A 22,496-nucleotide genomic window follows, 5' to 3' on the forward strand; every position below is an offset into this window, starting at 1 on the left:
CAATCTATTAATCTTCTATGAGGAGGTGAGCTGCCATCTAGATAAATGAAGGCCTTAGATGTGGTGTATCTGGATTTGGTAAAAGCATTTGACACAGTTCCCCATAAAACTTTACTGTACAAAGTAAGGTGCATTGGTATGGACCATAGGGTGAGTAGATGGATTAAAAACTGGCTACAAGGGCTAGTTCAGAGGGTGGTAATAAATGGGGAGTACTTGGAATGGTCTCAGGGGTGGAAAGTGAGGTCCCCCAGGGTTCTGTGCTGGAATTAATACTATTTAATTTGTTCATAAACGAATGGGTAAACCATTCAATCTCTGTATTTGTTGAGGATACCAAGCTAACTTCTCCGCAGGATGTGGAAACCTTGCAAGAAGATCTGAACTACTGAATTACATGGCAAACGAGGTTTAACCACTTCAGGACCGCCGTATTGCCAATGTACGTCAACACAATGGCACGGGCAGGCATAATCACGTAAATGTACGTGATTGCCTTCTAGCGGGTGGGGGGTCCGATCGGACCCCCTCCCGCTAGATACGGCGGTCCCTTTCGGTGCCGGAGCGATCGGCGATGAGGGGATGGCCGTTGGTTTCCGCCCATCCCCTCTCGATCGCTCCTGGCCAGTGACGAACTTCCTCCCCTGTGAAAATGTAAACACAGGAGGAGGAAGTGATGTCACACTCCTCGTGGCGGTCTTTTTGAACCGGACAGCGAGGAGTGAAGACGCAAGTAAGTGCACCAACAGTCCACTGACACATAGGTACACACAGGCACACATTTCACCCCAGTCACCCCCCGATCACCCCCCCGATCGGCCCCCCGCCCCCCCCCCAGTCACAGTGTCACTAATGCAGTGTTCATTTATTTATTGATCACTACATTTAGTGTCAGTTGTGACTGTAAAAAGTGTCAGGGCAGCTAGTGTTAGGCCCCTTTAGGTCCAGGGTAGCCCCCTACCCCCCCCTAATAAAGGTTTAACCCCTTGATTGCCCTCCCAGTTAACCCTTTCACCCTCTTTTACCAGTGTCACTAAGCGATCGTTTTTCTGATCGCTGCAATAGTGTCACTGGTCCCGCTAGGAAGCTAGTTTTTTTTTAGGTTCAACGCCAAGTTTTTATACCGTTAGGTACCCCGATATATAACCTAATAAAGGTTTTAACCCTTTGATTGCCCCTAGAGTTAACCCTTTCACCAGCGATCGCTGCATAAGTGTCACTGGTGACGCTGGTTAGCCAGTTAGTTATTTAGTTATTTAGGTTCCCCGTCAGCTTTTTATAAAGCTTCAGGTACCCCCATATAAATACCCAATAAAGGTTTTAACCCCTGATTGCCCTTAGTTAACCCTTTCACCAGTGATCACCGTATAAGTGTTACGGGTGACGCTGGTTTGGTAGTTCGCTTTTTATAGCATCAGGGCACCCGCCATTTATTACCTAATAAAGGTTTAACCCCCTGATCACCCGGCGGGTGATATAAATTTGGTTTTAGGGTCAGAAAGGGTCTGCGTCGCCCCAGGCAGTGCTAGGTTAGTGCCAGCACCGCTAACACCCACGCGCAAAGCATACACCTCCCTTAGTGGTATAGTATCCGAACAGATCAATATCTGATCTGATCAGATCTATACTAGCGTGCCCAGCAATTTAGGGTTCTAAAAAAACGCATTGTTAGCAGGATCAGCCCAGATACCTGCTAGCACCTGCGTTTTGCCCCTCTGCCCAGCCCAGCCCAGCCCACCCAAGTGCAGTATCGATCGATCACTGTCACTTACAAAACACAACACACATAACTGCAGCGTTCGCAGAGTCAGGCCTGATCCCTGCGATCGCTAACAGTTTTTTTTGGTAGCGTTTTATACAGTCGCTGACAGGCTAGGTGCTTTTTTACCTGTGAGTCTCACTACTGTACCCCTAAATTTAGAGCCCAAAATGGCAAAGCGAAGGTACACTAGTGAAGAGGCCTACACGTTTCTGAGCATGACAGATAGTGAAGAGGAAGACACTGATCTGTCAGAATCAGGCTCAGAATACGAACCTGTAGAGGACAGCGCCTCCATGTCAGATAGCTCTGACGACGAAGAAGAGGTCCCTGCTATTGTCAGGCGTACTCGACCCCGATTTTCTGATGTTGTTGAGGTGCAGGAACCGGAAGTCCCTCGTATGGAGTATAGAGCCAGTACTAGCGCCGCTCATCCTTTTGGTGAACTGGCAAGCACCAGCGGCCTAGTACACCCTGGGCGTACATCCAGCACTGCAGTATCACGTGGTGACGTGGCGAGTCCCATAAGTGCAGTTCAAGCTGGCGAGGTGGCAAGCACAAGTAGTGTCCCGCTGCCACCAAGAAGAAGAAGACAAAGACAGGCCCGTCGTACCCATAGTGCCCTTCCTGCAGAATTCGCCTATCCCAATTGGGTGCCCACCACTTCTGCAGAACCCGTACTTCCCCCATTCACTGCCCAACCCGGTATTCAGGTGGATACAGATGATTTTACGCCACTCGATTTTTATTCTCTGTATCTCACGGAAGATCTCTATAGATCTATTGTGGACCAAACCAATTTATATGCTGGTCAACGCATCGCCGCTAATCCCCAGTTGCCGTCTCTTGCCAGAGATTGGAAACCAGTTACGGTTTCCGAATTTAAGACGTTTTTGGGCCTTTCCCTCAACATGGGCACACACAAATTTATGCGGATGCGGGCTTATTGGTCCACGCATCCGGCTGACCACATGCCCCTGTTCTCTAACTCCATGCCCAGGGCACGATACGAGCAGATCTTGCGGTTCTTGCACTTCAGTGACAATGAACTTTGTCGTCCACGTGGAGACCCTGAATACGATCGGCTCTACAAAATTCGGCCCCTCATAAACCACTTCAACCAACGTTTTGCAGACTTGTTTATTCCCCAAAAAGTTGTCTGCGTTGATGAGTCCCTGGTTAAGTTTACTGGTCGCTTGTCATTCAAACAGTACATTCCCAACAAGCGTACCAGGTACGGGGTCAAGCTCTATAAGTGCTGTGACAGGGCCACAGGCTATGCATGGAGCTTTATGGTTTATGAGGGTAAAGATAGTTACGTAGAGCCGGAGAACTGCCCTGATTACATAGGAAGCGCTGGCAAGATAGTGTGGAAATTGGTGTCACCCTTATTCGGAAAGGGGTACCACTTGTACGTGGACAACTATTACACCAGCGTGCCACTGTTTAGTCATTTATTTGATAATCAGATTGGAGCATGTGGCACCGTGCGACCTAATCGCCGGGGCTTTCCCCAGCGGCTTGTAGATTCCCGTCTTAGGCTGGGGGAGAGAGCCTGCTATCGGTGTAATAATTTGCTCGCTATGAAGTGGAGGCATAATAAGAATGTTTTCGTTCTTACCTCCCTTCATGCAGACACGACGGTCCAAATTTCTACGGCGACTGGTATTGTGGAGAAACCCCTCTGTGTCCACGAATATAACAAAAATATGGGAGGGGTGGACCTCAATGACCAGATGTTAGCGCCGTATCTAACTTCCCGTAAGACCAGACGCTGGTACAAAAAAGTGTCTGCTTACTTATTTCAATTGGCTTTGCTGAATGCTTTTGTGCTATACAAAGCTTCAGGCGGAACATTAACCTTTCTTTTCTTCCAAAGAGAGGTTGTCACAGAGCTTCTGTTTCCAGACGGTTCTGTACCTCACCATTCCCAACCAAATGCAGTAAGCCGGCTGTATGAGAGGCATTATTCTTATGTCCTCCCGAGTACCCCTACCCAACGAGCCCCCCAAAAAAGATGTCGTGTCTGTAGCAAGCGTGGATATAGGCGTGACACCCGTTCTTATTGTCCACGCTGTCCTGGCCAGCCTGGTCTTTGTCAGGGTGAGTGTTTTGAACGCTACCATGAACGAGTGAAGTATTAGCGTAGGGTACAGCCTTTCACAGGCTAGGCACACTAACACAGGGTCTCCCAAGATGCCATCGCATTTTGAGAGACCCGAACCGTTACAGTTACAGTTTACAGTTCAAAAAAAAAGTGTATAAAAAAAAAAAAAAAAAAAAAAAAAAAAAAAAAGTAAAATAAAAAAACCAAAAAAAATATAAAATATAAAAACCAAAAATAGTTGTCGTTTTATTGTTCTCTCTCTCTCTCTCTCTCTCTCTCTCTCTTCTCTCAAATTTTTTATACTTTACTGTTTACTGTGTTATTGTTAACCATTTTTCATGTTTTCAGGTACGCCATTCAGCTGCAGCGTGGATTTATTTATCTTGACAGCAACAGCGTTTGCTCCCACGATACATAAAGCCGCGACTCCAGTGCTGTAGGAGGTGATTTCACCACCACAGTTAAAAAAGAGCATATATGCCGAAGCATGGGGGCATAAGGGGTGGAGGAGCGATTTTGCTCCTAATGCCGCGTACATACGGTCAAAATTCCGACGGAGGGCTTGCCCGTGGAAAAGTTTGAACGTATGTACGCAGCATAACTTTTTTGCGGGAGGATGCCCCCATGCTTCGGCATATATATATTTTAGGCACAGGTTGTGTTAAAAAATGTTTTATTTTTTACTGTTTTTTTTGGCAATTGCTTTGCAGGTATGGTATGGTAAGGTTTTACTGGGATGTTACTTTGTTTTAACGTTAACCATAATTTGCTTAGCAGGTACGCCATTCAGCTGCAGCGCGGATTTATTTATCTTGACAGCAACAGCGTTTGCTCCCACGATACATAAAGCCGTGACTCCAGTGCTGTAGGCGGTGATTTCACCACCACAGTTAAAAAAGAGCATATATGCCGAAGCATGGGGGCATAAGGGGTGGAGGAGTGATTTTGCTCCTAATGCCGCGTACATACGGTCAAAATTCCGACAGGGGGCTTGCCCATGGAAAAGTTTGAACGTATGTACGCGGCATAACTTTTTTGCGGGAGGATGCCCCCATGCTTCGGCATATATAAATGGTGCATGTATGTCCATCATTAGAAGTGGGTGGATGAAGGGAGGTATCTAATGGTGGGCATACCCACCGATCAATCTCTTTTTTTTCGTTCAGACAACATGACTCTCAGTAAATAGCTTGGGGTGTCTACTTTCCAAAATGGGGTAATTTGGGGGGATTTTGTGCTATTTTGGCATTTTATGGCCTTTGCACCCTTAGAAATCCTGAAGGTGGTGATTGGTTTTCGGGGTGCCGTACGCGACTAGACTCCCAAAAAGTCCCACACATGTGGTATCCCCATACTCGGGAGAAGTAGCCGAATATATTTTGGGGTGCAATTCCACATATAACCATAGCATGTGTGAGCAATATATCATTTAGTGACAACTTTGTGCAAAAAAAAAAAAGTTTGTAATATTCCCGCAACTTGTGGCAACATATAAAATAAAATATAGACTCAACATGCCTCTCAGTAAATAGCTTGGGGTGTCTACTTTCCAAAATGGGGTCATTTTGGGGGGTTTTGTGCTATTTTGGCTTTTTATGGCCTTCGAAACTGTGATAGGTAGTGAGGGGTAAAATCAAAAATTTGCACCCTTAGAAATCCTGAAGGTGGTGATTGGTTTTCGGGATGCCGTGCGCGACTATACTCCCAAAAAGTCCCACACATGTGGTATCCCCGTACTCGGGAGAAGTAGCGGAATATATTTTGGGGTGCAATTCCACATATAACCATGGCATGTGTGAGCAATATATCATTTAGTGACAACTTTTTGTACATTTTTTTTTTTTTTTTTTTTTTAGTCATTATTCAATCCCTTAGGACAAAAAAAAATAAATATTCAATGGGCTCAACATACCCATCAGCAGTTTCCTTGGGGTGTCTACTTTCCAAAATGGGGTCATTTGGGGGGGTTTTGTGCCATCTTGGCATTTTATGGCCGTCAAAACTGTGATAGGTAGTGATAGGTAGTGAGGAGTAAAATAAAAAAATTATGCCCTTAGAAATCCTGAAGGCGGTGCTTGGATTTCGGGGTCCCGTACGCGGCTAGGCTCCCAAAAAGTCCCACACATGTGGTATCCCTGTACTCAGGAGAAGCAGCAGAATGTATTTTGGGGTGTCATTTCACATATGCCCATAGCATGTGTGAGCAATATATCATTTAGTGACAACTTTGTGCAAAAAAAAAAAAGTTTGTAATATTCCCGCAACTTGTGGCAAAATATAAAATATTCCATGGACTCAACATGCCTCTCAGTAAATAGCTTGGGGTGTCTACTTTCCAAAATGGGGTCATTTTGGGGGGTTTTGTGCTATTTTGGCTTTTTATGGCCTTCGAAACTGTGATAGGTAGTGAGGGGTAAAATCAAAAATTTGCACCCTTAGAAATCCTGAAGGTGGTGATTGGTTTTCGGGATGCCGTGCGCGACTATACTATACTAGTAGCGGAATATATTTTGGAGTGCAATTCCACATATAACCATGGCATGTGTGAGCAATATATCATTTAGTGACAACTTTTTGTACTTTTTTTTTTTTTTTGTCATTATTCAATCCCTTAGGACAAAAAAAATAAATATTCAATGGGCTCAACATACCCATCAGCAGTTTCCTTGGGGTGTCTACTTTCCAAAATGGGGTCATTTGGGGGGGGTTTGTACTGCCCTGCCATTTTAGCACCTCAAGAAATGAGATAGGCAGTCATAAATTAAAAGCTGTGTAAATTCCAGAAAATGTACTCTAGTTTGTAGACGCTATAACTTTTGCGCAAACCAAAAAATATACGCTTATTGACATTTTTTTTACTAAAGACATGTGGCTGAATAAATTTTGCCCTCAATGTATGACTAAAATTTAGTTTATTCGATTTTTCTTATAACAAAAAGAAGAAAATATCATTTTTTTTCAAAATTTTCGCTCTTTTTCCATTTATATCGCAAAAAATAAAAATCGCAGAGGCAATCAAATACCATCAAAAGAAAGCTCTATTTGTGGGAAGAAAAGGACGCAAATTTCGTTTGGGTGCAATATTGCATGACCGCGCAATTACCAGTTAAAGCAGCGCAGTGCGAAATTGCAAAAACACCTCTGGTCCTTAAGGTATTTATTGGTCCGAGGCTGAAGTGGTTAATGTGGAAAAATGTAAAATAATGCATTTGGGTAGCAAAAATATGAATGAAATGTACTCACTGGGGGGAGAACCTCTGGGGGGGAATCTAAGATGGAAAAAGGACCAACATCACCTAGGAGTATGCTGTCCAGTTCTGGGCACCAGTCCTCAGGAAGGATGTACTGGAAATGAGTACAGAGAAGGGCAACAAACCTAATAAAAAGGGACTGGAGGATATTCTTTTTTTTTTTTTTTTTGATAGCAATAAACATTTATTAAAAACAAACAGAATAAGAGAAATATACATGGCAGTAATAATTTGGTATTAATAATGCAGACTTTAGGTTAACGTGTTGAGTACAAAGTGCATTGGGTCATCTATATGACAAAATTAGTTTTACACCAGATATCAGATAAAGACCTCCAGACAAAGAGGAGATGTTAAGACCTATATGTACTCAACAGTTAGTCAAACAAGGCATGAGTCTGTGCGTACTTTTCAACTGTTCCAAAAGAAGGCAGAAAGAAGGGGACTTATCCAAGTCGGGAACAGTATCAGTATGAAAGGACTAAGGTTGAAATATAGGAAGGGGAAAGAAGAGATTAAAAGAAGGAGGGGGGTGGGGGGCTTTAAAAAAAAAAAAAAAAAGCAATATTGTTTACATTTTGCTTTAATAAATATCTCCCAAAAATATATTAAAAAAAATAAACTATTTTTTCCTCAGTTTAGGCCAATATGTATTCTTCTACACATTTTTGGTAAAAAAAATAAAATAAAATTGCAATAAGCGTATATTGATTGGTTTGCGCAAAAATTATGGCGCCTACAAAATAGGAGATCATTTTATGGCAGATCATTTTAGGTTGGACTTGGACTTTTTTTCAACCTCACCTACTATTAAAGACACACATTAAAGGTTTAATTATATATATATTCACATGACATGTAACATGCAGTAATTCTTACCATTAGATGCAACCATTCGAAGCTTCTTTTGTTCCCGAAACCCTCTCTGAATACGCAACGTGGCCCACTAAAAATACAAAGGAGGACATTCAGAAATTCTGCAAACCCATTATGTAAAAAATATACCATAAAACTGAACACAGCATTCCATCTAAAGCTTCCTATAACTACTAAAAAAAAAAAAAAAAAAACATGTCATTCCTACCTTCTCTGTAAAAAGGTTTTGCACAGAGCAGCTGCCCCGATCCTCTTCTGGGGTCCCATACTGGCTCCCCACCCCCTCCCTGCTTGCTGGGGGCACTCAGAGCCAGCTCAGGAGTGAGCCTGCATGTTTGTCAATTGACATGCAGAGCATGGCTGGGCCATGCCCCCACTCCCCTCACTGGCTGCTACTGACAGAAGCAGGAGCCAATGGCTCCTACTGCTGCCTCTCTGTCCCATGAGGAGAGACAGCCTTTGCTCTCCTGCATATCGAGGACCGAGTTTAGGCAAGCATGAGGGGGGCTAGGGGGGAGCTACATGCAAAGAATAGTTTTTTTATCTTAATGCATAGGATGTATTAAGGTAATAAAAAAAAATGGTATCTTTAGAACCACTTTAAATATACAATTGAACATGGAAAAACAAGGGGTGTGGCATGAACAGACACGTTGACTGGGCGTGCTGCGCTATGATCCCCAGGCTCCAGGAAGATAGGTAGCGGTGGTTCGGCGGGCCCCAGACCGGCTAAGGCATGTCCACATGCCACCGCACAGCTGCACACCTGCTCGTCAGTGGTGAAAAGAGCCAGGCTAATGGGCTCAGAGCCTATCTCACGACGAGTGTGGATCCAGGGGGCGCAATTAAGAGAACCCGGCCCAGGAGGGAAGGAACTTCAGCTCCCCTGATCTGAAGGGAGGACGGGACATGCTCCCTCTGCAGAGGGCCGAGGAGTGACGGGCTTTGGAAGGGGTATTACAGCACCCGGCGGCGGCCATGTATCCTTAAGCCCAAGGCAGAGCCGTATAATCCTGGAAAGGGATCTCCCATGAGAAGGTAGAGACCCCATGGCTCACGCTGGTGAAATTGAGGACCGGATGGGGAGTGTACAGCTGGGGACTTGAGTCTTCAGGAGGTGGAAGGAAAACCAGGAGGGATGGCTGAACCCTTGGAAAATGAAAGTCTTGGGAATACAAAACCCAGCAGTGAATCTGAAAAATCAAAAGGACTTGTGATAAATCCAGAGACAGCCTCTACAGGGCAGGTGCAGTATGTTAACCCTTTGAATTGTGATCCCAATATTGAACCAAGTAAATCTCAGAGTTAATAGTAAATTGGGACCCGATTAGAACATTTAAGAGCACTTCCTACAAAGAAAGACATTCAATTACTTATAAACCACTGTTGAATCATCCTGCAAATAGGCTGCAAAGGAGTTAAGGGAGGATATAGGGGCACTGGGACATAAAGTGGAGGAAATGGAGATGGCCCAGGATTATATTAGAATAGGAGTGGCCGATATCGAAGATATGACAAAATATCATGAGGAAGTATTGAATTATCGGTTGGAACAGATCAATTATCAAGAAAATAGAGATCGTAGGCAAAATATATGTATAAAGGGCCCGTCTGAAATAAAACATTTTGAATTGCTTCCAAGGGTGACCAGTCTGTTCCAGCTAATTCTGGGGCCATCTGCACCAGACAAGATTGAAATGGGGTACACCTTGCCCTCCAACCTACTCCCCAAAATACAGAAAGACCAAGAGATGTTATTTGCAAAATACATAGCTTTCCAGTGAAAGAAGCTATTATGAAAGCAGCCCGCAAGAAGTCCACAGTTGACTTTGAAGGTACGCAAATAGCTTTATTTCCAGATCATATAGAACACTTATCCAAGGAAGAATGATTAAACCCTTGTTGGAAGCCCTACAGCCACTTCATGTTAAATACCGTTGGGGGTATCCCTTCAGGGTTATAGCAATACGAAATGGGAAAACAGCAACACTTCAAACTAAAGCTGATTTGCAACACTTCACAGAGGTGCTGGAGCTCCCCATGGTGGACTTTCCAGATTGGAGAATGAATAATTGTAAACCATCACTGCAATGACCAGAACAATGGCAACAGGTGTCAGCTAAAGGCCAATGGAAAAATCATGTGGACAGACAGGATTATAATGTAGCTCCAGAAGAACATGCCGGAATACGGTGTAAAGTTAAAAGGGTTAATAGTAAAGGAACAGATTGCTTAGAGTAGGATTGGGTGTGGGGGATTGTTTGAGTGAAGAGGGGGTGGGGGGGAAGATAAGTTTTTGTCTTTTTCTCTCCCCCTCTTGCCTCTCTTCTTCCCTCCAGACACAGGTGGTGCACCTCTGCCCAGACTCATCCTCCCCTTAGGGGATGTGCTATAGACAGTGGCATAATATGTTATTTGTTTTGGATGTTTTTTTCCCCCTTCTCGTCAGATGCAACCAGAAGGCTGGGAACAGACACCGACTAAGTGCAACAGTATAGTAAGAGATCCATGGAAGTATTGAAAGAATGACAGGTAGAATTAGGATTGTATCATGTGACGTGAGAGGGCTTTGCTTGGCTGGTAAAAGGGGCAGTCTTTGGTATGAACTGCGTCACATGGAGGCAGAGATAGTTTTTCTGCAGGAGATGCACTTTGTGGTAGGGTTGACTCCACGTATGCCTCTTTTTCCATATAATCAGTGGTTCAATGCACCTTCTACCATCCCTAGGGCTAGAGGAGTTACAATAGCTATCCATAAACGTTGCCCCTTGGTACCTATAGAAATACGAGTAGACCCCGAAGGCAGTATCTTTTTTGTTAAGAGTAAGATCCAGGGCCAGTGTTATATCTTTGCTACTATATATACCCCCAATAAACAAACAATCTAAAATTTAGGAAATTTTGGGGTAGTTTAGGAAAGGGATGGGACTGGACTTTAACATCACCTTGGACCCCAGTCTGGACACCTCTTCAGGGAAAACCTGCATGTCTTATAAAGCTTTAAGGCATATTAAACAGCGCCTTTGCTCTCTGCATTTGGTAGATAGTTGGAGGGTGCTGCATGAGCAGGACATTGATTTCAGCTACTACTCCAAAACACACAATGTATATCCAAGGATTGATGTTGTTGATAGATCATTATTATTTGAATTATGCAAGATCATCAACTGTTCAATCACCATATCAGACAATGTGTCAGGGCTGGATTAGCCCTTTCTTCTCTGGGCTGGCTGCTCAGCTGTCGGCTAATTGCCAGCTCTCATCTCTCTCCACAGTTACCCAGCTGTTCCTGATCTTGCTCATCTGACCTGCCTACTTAAAGCTGTCCAGCTCACTTCATATCTGCCTTCGCCTTGGTCACATCACAAGAAACCATCTCCTGCGTAAAGACTGGCTTGCTGACATCCCTTCTGGCTCCTTATCCTGTTTGCTGTTGCTCCATTTGGATCCCTAACTTCTGGCCTGGCCGATTACCGGATCTGGTTATTGAACTCTGGACTGGCTGACTACTCAATCTGGTTACTGGACTTTGGCTATGCTTTGACTATGCTTACTCTATTTACCTTTTTATTTTTTATTAATAAACAAGTGTGATTTAATTGTACTTCTGTCTCAGTCTGGTTCATGGTTTCTGACACCATGCTCCAATAAGTTTAACAATATGTTCGACATCGACTGGTGGCTTGGAAAGAACATGGCGACTTGAATGAATCTATTTTGGATGATAAACAGAGCGTGGAATCCGTCTCACACATTAGCATTATATTTTAAACCAATACATCAGAAGAGGTGTCTGACCAAGTGGTATGGGAAGCCCATAAGGATTTCAATGGGTTTACATATTAGAAAAGAGAGACAAAGAAATGGTTGAGCTTTTAGAGGAAATACATAAACTTGAAATTAAACATAAGGCCCATTTAAAACCTGGGGACATGCAGAGACTGGAAAAACTGCAGGCAGATCTAAAACAGTTTCTTGTTGGAAAGTTCAAAATAAACAAGTGTATTTTGCCCACCGTTTTTATGAACAGAGGAAGGGTGGGAGGTTACTGGCTAGACAATTGTGTTTAAATGAGAAAAGTTTAACCACTTAAACACTCAAGTTAAAAATATTATTTTTTGGTAATTACTTAGAACCCCCAAACATTATGTAGCACTGACCCCCGAAGGAGCTGCTGGTTTTATTTTGGCTTAGCGTTACCTCACTTGTTTGCTTCTCTGTCTTGGAGTTCCCGTAGCAGATGGCCCAAAGAATGTGGAAACTGACACTGAATCCTCTTTTCGGTTATTTATTTAGAATAGAAACAGTTTCTCAATAAAGGGTAGAGGGTTAGGAGTGAGTTCAAGTACTTAGATTGCAAAAATGATGGAGGTCTTTAGGGAAAATCCAGAGCATAGCAACCGTTTCACAACTGGATTTAACAACCCCCGGATAGACCTCCTCTCACTAGGCCTAGCAGCCGGTGGGGTGCTCGGTAAAATCTCTGCCACAGACTTATGGAGGTACACTTGAGTGTTACTGAGGGACTTAGATAAATTTAAAGAGCCAACATACAGTACCAGGTTCTCTCAGCTGATCCGGAAATACCGTATGCATGTTGATCCAGGCTGCATCCTTCAACTAAGCCTCCAGGCTCCTTCAGAGAAGCCAGCCTTGCACACGGCCTTCTTCTGAAGAGTCTTCCCCTGGAGTTCTTCAGTTGCTGGGCCTTTCCCTTCACATGAGACGGCACCGGACCACCCTTGGATCAGTAGGCCCCGAAACGTCACTCGGGCCTGTCCCTGCAGTTGCATCGCCTCGAGCCAGCCGGCCCCAAGACTCAGGGTGCATGGTTCCACCCCTCAGGCCAGGAGGGCCATGGGGCTGGGTCAGGAGGACCACCAGAACTGAACAGACAGAAAATACAAAAATGGAACCCCAAAGCATGTACCTTAAATACACCCCCCCCCCCCCCCCCAGAATGCACAGCAGGAGAACACTCCCACTGGGCTGGTTCTGAGAGAATAGTGGCATTCAATGCACCCAGCTAGACTGCATTTCTACTCTTGAGAGCGGTGACAGTGACACCTGTGGTCAAGGAGAACCCAGTGCAACCCAGCTGGACTGGTACTGAAATTTAGAGAAATAGTCCCAAAGCCCAACTGTGGCTTCAGGCAAATTAACTTTTCAAAAACCATAGCGCCTGATCGTCAGGAGCCAACGCTACAATTATATATACTTTTTTTAGTAGGAGACACTAGAGAATAAAATGGTGGTTGTTGCAATATTTTATGTCACACTGTATTTGCACAACAGTCTTTAAAATGCATTTTTTTGGAAAAAATCGAACCAGTCAAGTTAGCCCAATTTTTTTTGTATAATGTGAAAGATTTTACGTCGCGAGAATCGTGAACCTTTTATTTTAAGCAAAAAAATTGTGATTCTCATTTTTGCCAGAATCGTGCAGCTCTAATCTCTATAAAATATAGATCCAGTGCCTATGGGTGCGGGGGAGAGTGGGCATGCAGACAGAATTCGGGAATATCTTAAAGCCTCAGAGTTGCAGGCCATTCCATCTGTGGCCCTGGAGAAAATGGAAAAAGCAACCTCTATTGAAGAGTTGGGCGAAGCGATTGCGGCTTTGCCATTGGGTAAAAGCTCAGGACCAGACAGTTTCACAAATAGGCATTATAAAAAAAAATGTCCTCAATCCCGTTGGCTCCTCTTTGTAGGCATCTTAATTCTGTCTCAGTCTCTAACCCATTGCCTCCGGAGACATTGCTGGCTTCTGTGACTGTCCTCCCAAAGTTAGGGAAGGATCCCCAGTGATGTGCCAGCTTTAGACCCATCTCCCTCCTTAACTCTGACACTAAGCTCCTGGCTAAAATTCTGGCCCTTAGGTTACAAGACCATATAGTTAAATTGATTCACCCAGACCAAACGCGGTTTATGAAGGGCCGAAAGGCCAGAGACATTACTAGTTGGGCCTTGCATGTATTGCATTGAATGCATAATGGACCGAATCAGAGTGTAGAAATTTCAATGGATGCTGAAAAAGCATTTGACAGGGTGGGGTGAGAGTTTACGGTCAGAGTTCTGGAGGGAAGTGGGTCTGGGTTATGGCACTATATGCAGAGCCTACAGCAAGGGTTAAAGTCAGTGGTAGATTATCAGATTATTTTGAGATACAGAATGGGACTAGGCAGGGATGTCCATTGTTATTTGCTAAGGGCTGGAGCCCTTTCTGCGACCGATTAGGGGAAAAGTACCAGTTACTTACCGGTAACTGTCTTTCTGGGAAATCTTCCAGGACGGCACACCTGAGAGATGAGAGGCTCCTCCCTACAGGAAACACAATCAATCGACAGCTGTTTTAAGTCCCCACCCTTCCCCTTGATCCTCAGTTTGTAGAGAAGTAACTCCTGAACCAGGTTCACAAGGGAAATCATTCCTCATAGGTACTCACCTTCTAGTGTTCTAGAACGGGCGGGAAGTAGGCCTGCCGTCCTGGAAGATTTCCCAGAAAGACAGTTACCGGTAAGTAACTGGTACTTTTCTCAAGTCATCTTCCAGGACGGCACACCTGAGAGGATAAACAAGTACCTCAGGCCTACCTTAGGGTGGGGCCACTGCAAAACCCTCTTGGCGAACCTTGGCTCTGCAGTGAGCTTTACCTCCATTCCATACGCTCATATGCTTGATGAAGGCATCTTAGCTGGATCATGCGGCTGATCTGCAGGTCTGCTCCACAGATGTTCCTGCCTTTTCCGCTTCAGATGCAGTATCTAGGTGAAATGGGCTCTTAAAAATGGAATCAAAAAACATGTTAAACTTGTAGGTTAGCAATGTTGCCTATCTCACACATCTAACAACCATGGCCTATTATGCCTGTAGGTGCTACTTAGAACCACTAAAAAGATAAATAAGAGACCTGTGTAAGACAAGGACACTACATTAATCAATAAGAGGGCCTGTCTTAACACTATCCTGTTGAGGGAAATAAAACTGCTTCCTTTTTATCTTTATGTCAGCAAAAGACTAAAGGGAAGCCTACTTAAGGGAAATAGATTAACAGAAGCTTGAACCCTGGGTTTAAGGCACGCCCAATCTATGTCCTTACTTACGCCTGAGAGCCTTCTTCAGGAGATTAAAGTCCCTAGCAGGAGTAGACTACCCATATTTTTATGTCTAGTTTTGCTAAAAGGGCAAAATGAAGGCCATGCACCGAGCCGAAACCTATTCGATCGGGTATACATCTTTATACTTCATCCTTAGGCCCTAATACTCCTCTGAATAGAACTCTCCAAGTTCTTACTAAACAGGGCGAATCATTATCCCCTTCCTCCAGTGTCCCATAACCCTACAGGGCTTCAACCCTAGGAAATGGTTCTGGCATCCCTGAATGCAAGTGGTCAAGGTTTTCTGACATGTGGCAGCTGCAGCCCGAACTCCTGGCCCCTCCATGGAAAAGAAGGCTGAAATACAAAAAGGTGATACATGCATTATTAATATCACAAATAAAATGATCATAGATTGTGGGCACGGCACAATAGATTTAGACAGAAAGGACACAAGCATAGACAACAATGTTGTGTGCCTGAGTGTGACTAGCTAAACCAATATATCAAATATGGGAAGAGACCCAAATCTGAACCTCAACGTAGACAAACAGTCCTCATAGTCTGGTTTTCTGATGTGCTGCCAAGACGTAAAAACATTAAGACTCAAGCAAACCCTAAATGCTGCGTATTTCTTTAGTGCAGCTAGCTAGGTCATAACTGATATATAAATACGGAAAGGACAGGAACCCCCTTTACTGTTGTGCTTTACCTATGTACAGCAAAACAAGGCTATAAAGACAGAAAGACCCAAACTTCTATGTTGTGTATTTCTGACAAACCACCACAGTTATAAGATTAATATGAACACCAACTCCCGTGTTGTGCATTTCTGCTATGCCACAGGGAAAAATATGGAACACAAGACAATCCTTTCTGTCATGCACTTCTGTAGTGTAGTTCAGATAGAACCAACACTGAGAAAGGACACAAGCAACCTGCAGCATTGTGTTTTTCTGAAACAGAAAGCACCAACAAGCTTCAATCTTGAGTATTTCTGCTGTGCAACAACATAAAAGCAGACACTGAGGAAAAAGACAGACAGCCTTTACAGCTGCAATCTTTCTGGTCTGCTGCAAAATAAAACAATAACGTCATGATGAGTATTCCTGCTGTGTAGCAAAACCTCAATCAGAAGGGACAGATAAGTTTAGGGTTCCCACACCCGTGCGACCCAACCTGCGACTTGGGACTGCAAGACGCATGAGAAGTCATATACTATGGCTTCCAATGGGTACCATTTGTGTCTGTGCGACACCAGCAGTCCCTGATTCCTGGATCCACAGACCTCAAGATTACACAGGTCGCAGGGAAAAAAAAACAAATAGCAATTTTCAGGTCGAACAAGTAAGGGGTCCCCAATGCTGTGACTCCCTGGAGGATTGCAGCCAACAAACCCCTGCTGTGTATCCCTAAGATGCAGAAAGGTAGATCCATGAGAAACACTGCTCACTGCTGTGCCTGATATACAAACGATAAGGCAGTAAATATAGGACATACAGGACACAAACATTCAATCTTTGTGTATGTCTGATGTGTAGTAATATACCAATACTGAGCAGAGAGGCCACCATCCTCAATGTGTCTCTCAGCTGAGCAGCAAAAACAAAATCAGAAAAAGACAAGCAACCTTCACTGCTGTGTCCTTTCTGATATGCAGCCAATAAGGCAGTATATGCAAGACATAAAAGGACAGACAACCTTCAATCTTGTATATGTCTGATGTGCAACAATATAACAATTCTGAATAGAGATCGCACATCCATATTGAAGCGATTTGGCCTTGCGACTCAACATGTCAAATCGCATGGCTAAAATCAGCACAACACCACTTTGTGGTGCTACATGGATTACCAAAGGCAGTATATGTACTACACCTGGCAGGGGTTCAATTTGTATTTCTACTATGTAGCCCAACAAATTCGAACCATCAATTTTCACTGCTGCCTTTCTGATAAGGCAGTAATACAGGACACAAAACCTCACAGACCTTAATGCTGTATAAATCTGATGTGCAACAATAAAACACTATGAATAGAGATAGCACATCCATATTGAAATGATTTGTCATGCGACTCAACATGTCAAATCGCATGTTTAAACTCGGCAGCCATTGCTGTTAATAGCACTGTCTGAATCAGCACAGCGCCACGCAAATCAGGATCATCAGACTTCACTGCTGCCTTTCTGATAAGTAACCAACAAGGCAGTAAAACAGGACACAAAGCCCCACAGACAGACCTCAATCTTGTGTATGTCTGATGTGCAGCAATATAACCATTATGAGCAGAGATGTCACCAGACTCAATGATGTGCATTTCTGCTGTGCAACACAAAACCAGAAAGTACAGACCACCTTCACTGTTGTATTCTTCTGATCTGTAGCCAAACAAAGCAGTACCTTTAGTATATAAAGGACAGAAAACAAGCTTCAGTGCAGTGCATTTCTGATGTACAGCAATATAGTCCTTATTAAGCAGAGATGTCACAAATCTCAATGTGTATTTCTGCTGTGCCACAAAAACATCCCAGCAAGCACAAACCTTCACTACTGAGGTCTACTGGTGTGCAGCCAATGAGGAGTCATGGTCTATCCCTTTATGAAATAACCAACAGGCAATTTATTTCATAGGCATAGCCTGGGCTGTAGATACTAAACCTTCACCACCAGAGAAGGAACAGATCCTAAAATGGTTGGACACCCTACTATTAGTAGTAGTTGTTGTCCTACCTTACCTCCATAGACTGAGCAAACGCTAGCCAGCACATATCCAGGTGGTGCTGATTAGCAACTAAAGTCTCAATGAGCCCAGCCCTAGAGACCAATTTAAGACCTCTCTAGAAGAGGTGGTTACCAGTTTAGCCTGGGAGGTAAATAGCTATTTGCAGGCTTCAAGCAATCAATTATGTAGCTCTTGCATAGGTTTGCACAGAAAATCCTCAATTAAAAGGATGTAGGGAGCGATCTATGGTGAATCGCCTTTAGATCTGCCACTGCGTGGATTGTAGCCCAAACCAATAAAAAAAAGTTTCTTCTTACCTCCTACACTATAATATAAACACAGTGTAAAGGTGGAGTGGGAGGTTGGAGCTTATGAAAGTTAACTATAGCAGGCAACCTCCAAAAGGAGGATCTGTGACAAGGGAACCCCTACTGTGCCACACAGTAGCTTGGTCTCTGCCCATCCTTGAATGTTAGGTCAGCTTTTAAACATTGTGAAGCAACTTCAGATTCCTAGCAGCTGGGCTAATAGGGCCGGTAACCTACTGCCCCTGCTGACCAGGGGAGCTTCTGAATCCACCAACCACTGCCCAATTAATAACCTGTTCAGTGGTATACCTGGCCTGTAAGTAACTTTGTATCTACCAGGTCCCCTCTGTACGCTATATTCATCCCTACTAAATGTACCACAACTGGGCATGTAGGGAGAGGCTGGCAACCTACTGCTGCGATAACCACAGTGTCTCTGCTGTAAGAGGGAGCTGTGGCTGGTGGTTTTAGCAGTGGCGTCTGCGCTATTTGTATCCCGACCCCAAGTTCTGCACTGCAGCAGTCAGTATATACACGGGGAAGGGGGAGCAATGGCCTACCTACCTCTTTCTCATCTGAGGTGGTTTAGGCACACTCGTTCCTCTGCACCACCTGTCCACCATACAGCTTCTCTGATGCAAGAGGGGCTGCAGCTGGTGTTTTTAGCAGAAGCTTAAGGGCTATTTGAATCCAGACCCCAGGTGAGATCTCAAATGCCCAGAAACCCTCTGGCTGGAATTGGGGATTTTGCAGCTAATTTCCCACGGCAAAAGGAAAGTAAAGTACTCACCGTTGTCTTCCTCTTTTTGCCACAGCCAGCGGGCTTGCTTTTCCATCCTTATGGTCCACACGCAAGGAGGATAGCCGCCAAAGTGCTCCCCCCCCCCCAACTGCTGTCCCCATAGGGAGGTGCTAGGTTACCAGTCAGTCAGTCTATATACACATGGGGGGGGGGGGGGGCAATGCCTTCCATTCCTCATTCCCATCTTCATATCTGAGGTGGTTAAGGCAGACATACACCGTAGTAAACTGGTGCCTCCTCGCTCTAGAGAAAGGAGGATGTGGGCGCCTGCTCCTACTGACTCTCAGCCTTCCCTCCTGGGTAAGAACGCCGCTGCCATTTTCCCGAAGTTTGAAAATGACGCGGGTGCTTGTTGCCACGCCCTCTCCGGCAGCCCACGCGAGCTACCGGGGACCCAGGAGTCGGGGACAAGATCCCCCTGGAAAGAACCGATGGCCAGCACCCCCGTCTGAACAGCCACCTGTACAGGTAAGGAGGGGGAGACAGGATAATGGCCCCTGAAGTTCTGGGTACACCACTGTACCCAGGGTCCTTCAGCTCTCAGGGGGGCTCTTCCAATTTCTGCTGCCCGCCCTGAGGAAAAGATAGGGGAACCCCCCAGGAAGGACAAGAATATCCTACCAGACCCAGAGGCTTCCCAGGCTTCTGGTCCGGCTCCCAGGGGGAGACCACCAGCCCCAGGCTTCGGGTCATTTGGAAAAAAACAAACAGTTTCGCTGTGTAGGGAGAAACACAATCAAAAACTGAGGATCAAGGGGAAGGGTGGGGGACTTAAAACAGCTGTCGATTGATTGTGTTTCCTGTAGGGAGGAGCCTCTCATCTCTCAGGTGTGCCGTCCTGGAAGATGACTTGAGAAATAGGAGGATTAAGTGGATTTGTATCATATCAATGGAACACAAGATCTCAGCTTACGCAGATCTATTGTTATACCTTCTCAAGAGTCCTTATGGCCTTATATCTAATTTTAAAATAAATATTGAGAAGTCAGTGTTGATGCCGAGTCATGTTCCTTTGAGGATGATGACCACTCTGCAACAATCCTTTGCTTTTATTTGGCGCTTTGATTCTACATCCTATTTGGAGATTCATATCTCTTCAGATGTAAAGCGCCTATATGATCTAAAATTATGGACTCTTGGTGGTTTCTATATTAAAGGATTTGCAGAAGAGAAGTTCTACTCTTACCCTGCCAAACCAATTCAAAGGCTGATAAGGGCAACACACCATACCACACCAATAAGTTCCCATATACAGGAGATGTCTTACAAGTTCTTGACAAGATGGTATCGCACACCGGTTCGACTGGCTCAGATATAGTCATTGGATGGGATGTAACCAAAGGGGTTCATGTCTTCATTTACGGTGGCACAGCCCAAAGATTAAAGTATTCTGGGAGGCGATAGCTCCCTGAATTAAGAAAATTACACTATAAAATTTTCCCTATTACCTGTTCTTTTCCATAAAATTTTATAAGAGACGTGTTACCCCACATTTGCTAAATGCAGCAAAAATACTGATACCTAAATTTAGGAAATAGTCTAGATTCCCCACTATAATGGATTGGAAAGGCGAGATGGAAAAAATAATGGAGGCAGAGAGGTGGGTACATGTGGTTGGAGATCAACAAAATAAATTTAAAGACTTGTGGGCAGGATGGTTGTATTATTCCTCAGGAATAGGAGTGGATTAAATTATATTATGGAAAATGGTGTTGCTCTATGGATCAGAGAGTCTGAAGGATGCGTCAGGTGAGGGGAAATTGGGATTTTTTTTTGGTAGTTCCCCCCCCCCCCCCCCCTTTCTTTCTCTTGGGATGCAATGGAGGGATGGTTGATGGCATTAAAAGGAAGAGAGTAATACATAGTAATGAACACTTAAGTCACATGAAAGGAGGGTGGATTGAGATACTGATTTGGATTGAAAAGAGAGGGATAAATTAATAAATGTGGGAGGGGGAGGTGACATTTAAATAAATGCACCTAATTTTTTTTTTTTAAACTTTCAATATTTTCAATTTCAAATTTTCAATTCCAGTGCTAAATGGAATTTTTTTTTTTCTAAATACCTTTTCTTATATTTTTCTTTGGGTTGCACTTTCCATCCCGACTGCCTAGGCAATGACATCATTAGGCGATTCCCATTGACTCCTGGGATATCGTGTCATCTATCCCAGGAGTCTTTGGGAAGCCTAATGAAATTTTGTGGCATTTGAATATGACAAGAAAGCCTGCAAGCAACTGCGCCGTGTGATGTCATCTCTATGCGGATGCAAGAGCGGGCGGTGCATGCTGTGTAGTTAGCTGCACTGATTCCCAGAAAAAGACGCAAGCAGGCTTCAGATGCCCACATCATAGATGGCCACCTGCCTGTTTCTGGAGATCAAGTACATTTTTAAAGATTTAAAACTAACCAGAACAAGTAATGTTCTAACAGTATTCCGGTTATAATAACACAAGCAAACAGTCACTTCTGGCACTATGAGGTCCTCTGTGGTTGGATGCAAACTTCCTCAGATGGTAATCCAAAGTAAAGCTACAAAAACAAAATGGACAAGAGGGCACACGCTACAGTGCAGACACACGTACCCCAATTACATCACGGTGTAGCATTCTGGCTTCACGTTGGCTGGGTCCCTAGTGCGCATGCGTGAGGCACCTCTACGCTCTCCTACTGGCCCGGTGGTGGGGGGAGGAGGAGGGAGGTGGAGGGAGCCGAGCTGTGGGAGGAACTCTGCTTTAAGAAGTTAATCCTCTGTATTGTGTAAAAAGGCTCTTTGATCCTGTATGCACAGATCCTCCCCCTCCTGCAGGGCCTCTCTGGGCAAGATCAGATAAGACAAAGTCTGAGTGGTCCCCCTGAACCCTGTCTCAAACTGGCGGCCCTCCAGCTGTTGCAGAACTACAAGTCCCATGAGGCATTGAAAGGCTCACACTTACAAGCATGACACCCACAGGCAGAGGCATGATGGGAGTTGTAGTTCCGCAACAGCTGGAGGGCCGCCAGTTTGAGACCCCTGCTGTAGAGTATATTTCCTTGTTGAGCCGAGCTAGTCAGGTCACATGGCATTGACATCAAACATGTGGGCATGTATACAGATCCTACAATGACAGCCCAGTTCCTCCCTCTTCTTCCATGCCCAGTAACTAAAGAACACAGTGGGTGGGATGTCACATCTTGATTGATGGATGATCCACCTCCCATAACAGTATGAGGACACAGGCTGTAGTAAAAATCTCCTCCTACATGAACACTCAGCACTCGGGCAGACTCTGCAGTTTATCACATAACCATAGTATACTGATCATCCAAAAATTTATATTGTGGCAGTATTTTAATGTAAAAAGATTTATAAGCTGTGGGCACTGCAGGGGGGGGGGGGGGGATGAATTATTTTCATATTACTGGGTTTAGTAACACTAAGCGCCTGTGCATTGTCTTGAGTAGCCTAGCACTAACAAAGGGGGTGTGCCCCCCAAAATGCCTCAGCTTGACACCCCTATGATGCAATTTGTGTACGTGCATCTGCACTGTATGGAGTCTTGTGGTTCATTGGCCACAAACATTTATTAGCG

At 44.4% G+C, this 22,496-nt stretch overlaps 1 protein-coding gene across 1 annotated transcript in view; it reads right to left on the reverse strand.

The window, feature by feature from the left end:
- Positions 1 to 22,496, reverse strand: part of GPAT3 (glycerol-3-phosphate acyltransferase 3) — an 87,753-nt gene that overhangs the window by 58,109 nt on the left and 7,148 nt on the right. Inside the window, exon 2 of the mRNA XM_077476416.1 lies at positions 7,997 to 8,063. Coding sequence (XP_077332542.1) covers positions 7,997 to 8,063 — 67 coding nt within the window. The remainder of the gene's footprint in view (positions 1 to 7,996; positions 8,064 to 22,496) is intronic.

Source organism: Lithobates pipiens, unplaced genomic scaffold (assembly GCF_037356315.1).
Source record: "Lithobates pipiens isolate NorthernLeopardFrog02 unplaced genomic scaffold, aLitPip1_a1.2 Scaffold_13, whole genome shotgun sequence".
Taxonomy (NCBI): Eukaryota; Metazoa; Chordata; class Amphibia; order Anura; family Ranidae; genus Lithobates; species Lithobates pipiens.